This window comes from Lates calcarifer, linkage group LG15 (assembly GCF_001640805.2).
Source record: "Lates calcarifer isolate ASB-BC8 linkage group LG15, TLL_Latcal_v3, whole genome shotgun sequence".
Classification (NCBI taxonomy): domain Eukaryota; kingdom Metazoa; phylum Chordata; class Actinopteri; family Centropomidae; genus Lates; species Lates calcarifer.
Window position 1 is genome coordinate 11,053,076 of NC_066847.1, and position 9,527 is coordinate 11,062,602.

The window sequence follows — 9,527 nt, forward strand, 5'->3', positions numbered from 1 at the left end:
GTACTCCCTGGAAAAGGTCGGCTTTTGTTGGTGCAGCGTATTGACACCATTTCCCAGAAAGCCGTGCGAGGGTTTGTACGTATTTAGTCTGCGACAAACGTCACGATACAACAGTATCGCAGACTGACGAGGAAAACACTGCATAACGAGTTACTTTATAGCCATATAGAAGAAATTAAAGCTTTGATAAGACATTTTGTGTTTTGTTTCTATAGTCGACAGGACTTTTAACCCTCGAGGTAAGTTAACGTAACTTAGAAATTGATTAACCAACGTTCAACCGACGTTTGCTAACGCTAACTAGCTAACCTAACATAAAGTATGTATTAACATTACAGACACTGTATTTGACCATTGCATGTTCAGTTATAGTTCTTCTCATGGTGTAGCCTGTGTTACCTTTATTGGAGTCGTTTTAGAGTCTGGAAAGGGCCACAATACCCTGAAATTATTAGTGTTGACTCCAGCTATTTTTACAAACCTCTCCCAATTGCGTGCACATGAATTTGCCCAAGGAAATAAGTGTCCAACGCCATAACTAACCAACACTCTCGTTATTGACAGATTTGTGCTGCTTTATTGAATGATGCTCATGTGATAAGATAACAAAAATGACACATAGTCCTAAAAAGATTGCAAGGGCACAGAGCGATATCTTAAAGTTGTTAGGTCAAAGTCTGTTGAATTAAAGTGGGGAGAGGCGAGCAGCTGGGACCCCTTGTGTGTTCCCAGACATCTAGGTAGAGAACCAATGCTGTAAACGTTTGGTACATTAAATTGATTTAAAAAAAAGAAGAAAAAAAAAGATCAATTATTCATTTTCTCCTTCTTTTCCTCAAATATGTATTGTGTTAGCCCTACATGCTGTTTGGTGAGAGGTAGCTGAGTGAAATGTTAATGAAGCTGGGTGACATAATTAAATATAAAATATTTTGGACAAAGCACATCATAGATTAGACAGCATTTGAGTTTCATCATTGTGCTATGTTCAGAAATGTTACATGTCATGGAGTTTTGCTGTAGGCGTTACATGACAAAGATTAGAAAGTATTTTACAGCGTACATGCTGCAGTTCAATCAGTACTGCTGGTGGTCCTTTTTGGATTCATTTAAAAAAAAAACTGCTCTGGGCAGCCTTAGCTTATCAAACGAGTTACCTTCATGTTGTCTCACACTCTGCCGCTGCTTGCAGATGTCTCTGGCAGACGAGCTCCTGGCTGACCTGGAAGAGGCTGGAGATGAGGGGGAGGATGGGCTGTATCCAGAGGGAGAGGAGGGGGAGAGTGATGGAGAGGCGACCCAGGGAAGGACAGAGGGAGGGCTGGAAGACATCCCAGAGGAGATGGAGGTGGACTACAGTAAAGCTGAGAGCGTTACATCCATCGCCAAGCTCCGCAACAGCAAGCAGGTGAGTTCTCCCATAACTCACAAATTTGCTTTACACAAATTGATGTTTGTAATAATATGCCCAGTCTGGTCGTCCCTGTATAATCTTGTATCCTCACAGTTTTCAGAGATCATCGACAAAATTTCAGCATATATTGGAAAGCAGCGAAAGAATTCAGAGGGTGAGTGTAACTTGTTTCAGTAATAGCTACTGAAGAGGATCCTAGGATACGAAACAATTTGTGTTTTGTTTTTTTTTTTTGTTCTTCACTTAAATTCAAGTTAGATATTGTGTGTGGTCTGATTTTGTGTTCCCTTGTAGTCTCAGGTCCAGTTGAAGCTGACCCAGAATACAGACTGATCGTAGCAGCCAATAACCTCACAGTAGAGATTGACAATGAGCTCAGTGAGTCGGCTGTTCCTGCTTGGTAATATATTCAAAGATTTCAGGATTCAGTTCAGTTCTGTTCTGTATAACCTGAGTTGTCTTCTGTCTTTCCCCTTGTTTTCAGATATCATTCACAAGTTTACCAGGGATAAATATTCCAAGAGGTTTCCAGAGCTTGAGTCGCTGGTGCCAGATTCTTTAGATTACATTCGCACAGTGAAGGTGAGATGAGTTACTCATCTAATATATCAAAACCACATTTCATTTCATTTCATGAGAATAAGAGGCCTGTAGTTGCTGCTCTTTTAGTTATTGATGAAGGTATGGAAATACATCTGCAGAAGGCCACTAATGAATTATACATTTTTCATATATTCATAAGATATATACTTTAACATGCAGTGCATTTTTGATTTTGTGTTTCTTACTAGGAACTGGGGAATAATCTGGAGAAATGCAAGAATAATGAAACTCTGCAGCAAATCCTCACCAATGCCACTATTATGGTTGTCAGTGTTACAGCCTCAACCACACAGGGGTGAGTCTGTCTGTCTTATTCCATGTTACGCTGTTAAATTAATTAATTAAGATCCTCACTGTCAGAGCTCAGGGACACAGTTGACTATATATGACTTTTGATTGATGCAAGGTGTCAGCACTGAAAGTTTATTTTTGCGCATTTCTTTGTGGTTGTAGGTCACTGCTGAGTGAGGAAGAACTAAAGCAACTGGAGGAGGCATGTGATATGGCTCTGGAGCTAAACCAGTCTAAACACAGGATTTATGAATATGTAGAGTCCAGAATGTCATTCATTGCCCCAAATCTGTCCATCATTGTTGGAGCATCAACAGCTGCAAAGATCATGGGTGAGATGCAAAAAGGCTCACTTCTAATTTACACACCTAGGTTACAACTGTAGATGGTCTTTGCGATTCTAAGCTATTTTTGTCCTCACTGCCACCGTGTTCTCATTTCCATGCCCCCTTCCTTCCTCTGGTTTCTCTCCTCTCACTTCAGGTATTGCTGGCGGCCTCACTAATCTCTCAAAGATGCCGGCCTGTAACCTGATGCTTCTGGGAGCTCAGAGGAAAACCCTGTCCGGCTTCAGCAGCACATCACTGCTTCCCCACACTGGCTTCATCTACCACTGTGATGTTGTGCAGTCTCTACCACCTGTGAGTAAATATATGTGCATATAAAAACACCATATTTACCCCTGCATTGCAGTGTTTTTGTTATCTAACATCCCTCTGCCATTTTTGTCTTCAGGACCTCAGGAGGAAAGCAGCTCGTCTGGTGGCTGCAAAGTGCACTCTGGCTGCCCGAGTGGACAGCTTCCATGAGAGTTCAGATGGCAAGGTGATGGCCCACAAACAGCGCATATTCATTAGTGTTGAATCTGTGAAGTTGTGTGTGGATACTAAAAAGTGGCTACAAACATGAATCCAGTATACACACAGACTTATATAGCTTATATATTTTATATTTTCTTGACCTTGTTAAAATACCAGCCTAAGTATTTCCGTACAATTGAAATTACACCTATTTGACATAAACTGAGTTGTGCGTTTTGTGGTATTAACTTTGTTTTTGTCTTTTTGTCCCTCAGGTTGGCTACGATCTGAAAGAAGAGATAGAGAGGAAGTTTGATAAATGGCAGGAGCCTCCACCAGTGAAGCAGGTCAAACCACTGCCGGCCCCACTGGATGGACAGAGGAAGAAGAGAGGAGGAAGGAGGTACACAACCTGTCAGCTACCTAGAACACTGACTGGCCCTGTCAGACAGGCCATTATTCAGAGAAAAGGGTGCAGAATGGAGAAGTACAAATTCACTAATTTATGGAGCCTTTCATTTCAAGTAAATCATAATGGCTTGATAGGTGGTTACAGAGATTGAGCTGACATTTATTTCCAGAACAAAATGAAGTGAAATATTGTGTAACAGCTGAACAACATGTTGGAAGTACAGCAAGAGGCTTATGTAACTTGCAAGCCAAGTTTAGAATACCACCATCAGCTATAAATGTATAAGAAAATATAGCATAACCTCCACTGCTCTTAAATGTTTTCCTGAAGGTATCGAAAGATGAAGGAGCGTCTCGGGTTGACTGAGATCAGGAAACATGCCAACAGGATGACCTTTGCCGAGGTCAGTGGATATTTTCTCTGCTCCTTTTTATGTTTTATTTCTATTGAACTCTGTGATATTTTAAGCAATAATACATACCAATATTTTTATTGTGGTCTAACTGTTCCACATATTAGTCCTACTGTACATCTCGTACTCAAGGAAAGTACTTTTCGTGAAAACAAAACCAAATGTTTACAAAAGTCAAAAACATGCACATCAAATATACAGAAATCATAGACTGATCATATTAGGTGGCAGGGGCCACATAAAAGACATCAGTGAATTTACAGTAGTGAGTTAATTGCTCTCTGCTCAGAAAAAATATGTTCTGAAAAACTGCAGAGATACAGTAAGGTGATCTCAATATGAAAATAGTCAATATGTGTTTGCCTGTTTGCATGAATTGGGTTTTTTTTGTTGGAAATCTGTTTTAAGATTTTTGGACTTAGACTTAGACTTAGACTAGACTTTATTGATCCCTTAGGATGACTCCCTCAGGGAAATTAAGTTTCCAGCAGCTTATATGGACAGATGTATATTTTGTTACTTCATTCTTGACAAAAGATGCACAGTCAGTAATTTTTTAGCTTATTTCTGATGTGTTATTGCAGATTGAAGATGATGCATATCAGGAGGATCTCGGCTTTAGTCTGGGTCAGCTGGGGAAGAGCGGCAGCGGGCGTGTCAGGCAGGCTCAGGTCAACGAGGCCACCAAGGCCAGAATCTCCAAATCGCTCCAGGTAAATTGATGTATTATGAGTTTTAACTCCCAACAGTAGCATATGATGCATTATTTTTCTTCATTACATTTTTTTTTCTGTTTTCTTTGACAACAGAGGACACTGCAGAAGCAGAGCATGACATATGGAGGAAAGTCAACAGTCAGAGATCGCTCCTCAGGAACCAGCTCCAGCGTAGCGTTCACTCCTCTACAGGTAAAGAGAAGTAAACTTCCTCTTTTACTAAATGTCCCTTGAGAACTGTGCAGGTTTATGTTTAGCTAACAACTGTTCTTCTCTTGTTTTCAGGGGCTGGAGATTGTGAACCCACAGGCCGCAGAGAAGAAGGTGGCTGAAGCAAACCAGAAATATTTCTCTAACATGGCAGAGTTCCTGAAAGTCAAGAAGGAAGCCAAGATGTGAAAACACACACACAGTCATCCTACATGAGGACAGTTGCACTGCAAAGTGATATATTTTCAAATTCATCTGACATTGTGCTTTGTCCTGTATTTAGTTTTTACTTTTTAGATTTTTTGTTTTTCCATTTTAATAAAATATGTGAACATTTTACCAAGTGTCAAGCTGTTTGTTTTAGCCAATTATCTCATGTTCTTCATATCCATTTTCTACCAATAACTGCATGCATCAAATCTGAACCCAGTAAAACAAGGTTGGTTGTACTACTCGACCATCAAGTTACCAAAACAAATTTCATCCAAGTTAAAGTTAGAAAACCACAACTACCCCCTCACAGTTTTATGCCTCCACCAACCATTTGACGGCACTGCCCGCGATCATGGAGACACCGTCGATGATCACAGAGACACCGTCTATGATCTCAGAGACATCGTCCACGATCATAACGACATAGTCCATGATCACAGAGACTTTGTCCATAATCTCAGAGACACTGTCCCCGATCACAGAGACGTAGTCCACGATCGCAGAGAGTCTTCGTACAATGAAGAGCTTCTTTGAGACCAGGACAGAAGCCTCCAGGTAATTCGCAAACAGCTTTACATCAACTGTCCAACACAGAGCACTGACATTAAACTGTTTATGTTCAGTATTCAGTATATCAGAAAAGTGTAATAATAGAAGTGATCTGCTATATAATGTATAAGTCATTTGTATAAATAGAAGTAATCTAAAAGTAATTAACAATATCAGAAGTAATGTAAAAGTAATTAACAATATCAGAAGTAAGATGTAAAAAGTATGTAATAGGTAATGATAAAAGTAATTTAATATTAGAGGTAACAGTAAGAGTAATATGTAATAAAAGCAATACAGAAGTAATAGTAATCCAAAATAGAAGTAAAAATGTCACGTTATAGTGGGACATCAAAAATGTCAAAAAAACGCCACAGTATAATAAGACGTCATAAAATGTAGAAAAATGTCAAAAAATGTCATAGTAAAGTTAGGCATCAAAGTGTTTTGTTAAACCTTGTGGTTCAGCTGTAATGTTGAATATTTCTCTGTGTTTTCATGGTTAAACTGTTGATGAGGAATAGGTAGTAGTGTATTGATCATTTTCCTTTGCATATTTCTCTTGATTTTGTCCAGGTGTCACCGCTTCTTCCATGACATCGTCCATGATCACAGAGACATGGTCCATGATCGGAGAGACATTGTTGAGGATGAGGGAGACATCGTCCACGATCAGAGACATTGTCCGTGATCGCAGAGACCTTGTCAAAGACGAGAGAGACGTTGTCCTTGATCAGAGACATTGTCCCATGCTTCGTAGAGACCTTGCGATAGAATCGGCGGAGACGGGGGTCACCGATTTGACGGCACTGCCCGCGATCATGGAGACATTGTTAATGATCACAGAGACAGCGTCTATGATCTCAGAGACATCGTCCACGATCACAAAGACACTGTCCGCGATCACAGAGACTTTGTCCATAATCTCAGAGACATTGTCCACGATCACAGAGACGTAGTCCACGATCACAGAGAGTACAATGAAGAAGTTCTTTGAGACCAGAACAGAAGTCTCCAGGTAATTCACTAACAGCTTTACATCAACTGTCCAACACAGAGACTGACATTGTTTTTGTTCAGTGTTCAGTTTATCAGAAAAGTGTAATAATAAAAGTAATCTGCACTATAAAAATAAGGTATAAGTAATCTGTATTAATAGAATGTAAAAGTAATTAGCAATATCAGAAGTAAGATGTATTAGTCAAAGTCACTTGCTACTCCATATAGTTTGCAACAGTTTATTTGTAAATTTAGAAGTAATATGTAACGGAAAAAGTAATCTAATATTGGAGGTAACAGTAAAAGTAATCTGTAATATAAAAGCAATGCAGAATAGTAATCCAAAATAGAAGTAAAAAATATCAAATTATAGTAAGATGTCAAAAACAGTCCAAAAATATCATGATATAGTAAGGTGTCAAAAGTTGAAATGTGAAATAATGATTGTGTATGAGACCGTCTGTAGTGGAAGAAATATTCAGACTTTACTGAAGTATAATAAACACCACAAGTTAAAATCCTGTATTCAAAGATTTACTTAAATGATAGTGTTTATTGTACAGTTCACAGTAACATACCTGACTGCTTCAGTGATGAGTTGATTGACACACAAATGATCATTTGACTTTTTTCATAATATTTGTTGTTGTTGGTTGGTCTCTGTGTTTTCATGGTTAAACTGTTGATGAGGAATAGGTAGTAGTGTATTGATCATTTTCCTTTGTATGTTTCTCTTTGGTTTCCTCCAGGTGTCACCACTTCATCCACGACATCGTCCACGATCACAGAGACATGGTCCATGATCGGAGAGACATTGTTGAGGATGAGGGAGACATCGTCCACGATCAGAGACATTGTCCGTGATCGCAGAGACCTTGTCAAAGACGAGAGAGGCGTTGTCCATGATCAGAGACATTGTCCCATGCTTCGTAGAGACCTTGCGATAGAATCGGCGGAGACGGGGGTCACCGATTTGACGGCACTGCCCGCGATCATGGAGACATTTGTCGATGGTCAGAGAGACAGCGTCTATGATCTCAGAGACATCGTCCACGATCACAAAGACATTGCCCATGATCGCAGAGACTTTGTCCATAATCTCAGAGACATTGTCCGCGATCACAGAGACATTGTCCACGATCACAGAGAGACTTCGTACGATGATGAAGTTCTTTGAGACCAGGACAGAGGCCTCCAGGTAATTCACAAAAAGCTTTACATCAAACGTCCAACACAGAGCACTGACATTGTTCATGTTCAGTATTCAGTATATCAAAAAAGTAATAATAGAAGTAATCTGCAGTATAAAAATAAGGTATAAGTAATCTATATTTAATAGAAGTAATGTAAAAGTAATTGGCAATATCAGAAGTAAGATGTAATAGTCAAAGTAATGTGTTAATAGATGTAGTTTACAGCAGTAAACTATCTGTAAATTTAGAAGTAATAAGTAATTAGAAAAGTAATATGTAATGGCAAAAGTAATCTAAGTGTCATAGTGTAGTAAGGCATCAAAAAATGTCAGTATATTATGGCGTCAAAAACGGTCAAAAATGTCATAGTATAGTAAGGCCTCAAAAAATGTATAGTAAGGCATCAAAAATGGTGAAAAAATGTCATAATACAGTAAGGTCTTAAAAAATATGAAAAAATGTAATAGAAAAGTATGGCGTCAAATAAATGTGAAAAAATGTCATAGTAAGACATCAAAAACCACCAAAAAATGTCATAGTATAGTAAGGCATCAAAAAATGTCACAGTATAGTAAGGCGTCAAAAAATGTGAAAAAATGTCATAGTATAGTAAGGCGTCAAAAAATGTGACAAAATGTCATAGTATAGTAAGGTCTTAAGAAATGTGAAAAAATGTCATAATACAGTAAGGTCTTAAAAAATGTGAAAAAATGTCATAGTATAGTAAGGCATCAAAAAATGTCATAGTATAGTAAGACATCAAAAACCATCAAAAAATGTCATAGTATAGTAAGGCATCAAAAACCATCAAAAAATGTCACAGTATAGTAAGGCACCAAAAATGGTGAAAAAATGTCACAGTATAGTAAGGCACCAAAAATGGTGAAAAAATGTCATAGTATAGTAAGGCCTCAAAAAATGTGAAAAAATGTCATAATACAGTAAGGTCTATGACAAAATGTCATAGAAAAGTAAGACATCAAAAACCATCTAAAAATGTCATAGTATAGTAAGGCATCAAAAATGGTGAAAAAATGTCATAGTATAGTAAGGCATCAAAAAATGTCATAGTATAGTAAGGCATCAAAAACCATCAAAAAATGTCATAGTATAGTAAGGCGTCAAAAAATGTCACAGTATAGTAAGGCAACAAAAAATGTCATAGTATAGTAAGGCATCAAAAACCACCAAAAAATGTCATAGTATAGTAAGGCATCAAGAAATGTAAAAAAATGTCATAATATAGTAAGGTTTTAAAAAATGTGAAAAAATGTCATAATATAGTATGGCGTCAAATAAATGTGAAAAAATGTCATAGTATAGTAAGGCATCAAAAAATGTCACAGTATAGTAAGGCAACAAAAAATGTCATAGTATAGTAAGGCATCAAAAACCATCAAAAAATGTCATAGTATAGTATGGCATCAAAAACGGTCAAAAAAAGTCATAGTATAGTATGTCGTCAAAAATCATGAAAAAAAGTCATAGTATAGTATGGCGTCAAAAACCATGAAAAAAAGTCATAGTATAGTATGTTGTCAAAAATCATGAAAAAAAGTCAGTATAGTATGGCATCAAAAACGGTCAAAAAAAGTCAGTATAGTATGTCGTAAAAAATCATGAAAAAAAGTCATAGTATAGTATGATCAAAAACGGTCAAAAAAAAGTCATAGTATAGTATGTCGTAAAAAATCATGAAAAAAAAGTCATAGTAA

The 9,527-nt window shown here is 37.7% G+C and overlaps 1 protein-coding gene and 1 long non-coding RNA gene across 2 annotated transcripts in view; both read left to right on the top strand.

Moving 5' to 3' along the window:
- Nucleotides 1-71: 71 nt before the first annotated feature.
- prpf31 (PRP31 pre-mRNA processing factor 31 homolog (yeast)) lies at nucleotides 72-5,197 on the top strand. Its single transcript, XM_018682577.2, has 14 exons — nucleotides 72-239; nucleotides 1,193-1,408; nucleotides 1,508-1,568; nucleotides 1,709-1,792; nucleotides 1,899-1,996; nucleotides 2,206-2,312; nucleotides 2,471-2,640; nucleotides 2,792-2,949; nucleotides 3,044-3,133; nucleotides 3,384-3,511; nucleotides 3,851-3,923; nucleotides 4,517-4,645; nucleotides 4,742-4,840; nucleotides 4,934-5,197. The coding sequence occupies exons 2-14, from the start codon at nucleotides 1,193-1,195 to the stop codon at nucleotides 5,045-5,047; spliced, it is 1,527 nt and encodes a 508-aa protein (XP_018538093.1). The 5' UTR covers nucleotides 72-239; the 3' UTR covers nucleotides 5,048-5,197.
- Nucleotides 5,198-6,197: 1,000 nt separating this feature from the next.
- LOC127143325 (uncharacterized) overlaps nucleotides 6,198-9,527 on the top strand; it is a 5,857-nt gene continuing 2,527 nt past the window's right edge. Inside the window, exons 1-2 of the long non-coding RNA XR_007814642.1 lie at nucleotides 6,198-6,638; nucleotides 7,369-7,817. This is a non-coding gene — a long non-coding RNA (uncharacterized LOC127143325). The remainder of the gene's footprint in view (nucleotides 6,639-7,368; nucleotides 7,818-9,527) is intronic.

What these genes read in the sequence shown, in the direction of transcription:
- prpf31 (XM_018682577.2), top strand. Translation starts at nt 1,193, where the DNA reads ATGTCTCTGGCAGACGAGCTCCTGGCTGACCTGGAAGAGGCTGGAGAT. An exon ending in GCAGCGAAAGAATTCAGAGG is followed by an intron (nt 1,569 to 1,708) that starts GTGAGTGTAACT and finishes GTTCCCTTGTAG; the next exon opens with TCTCAGGTCCAGTTGAAGCT. An exon ending in AAGAAGAGAGGAGGAAGGAG is followed by an intron (nt 3,512 to 3,850) that starts GTACACAACCTG and finishes GTTTTCCTGAAG; the next exon opens with GTATCGAAAGATGAAGGAGC.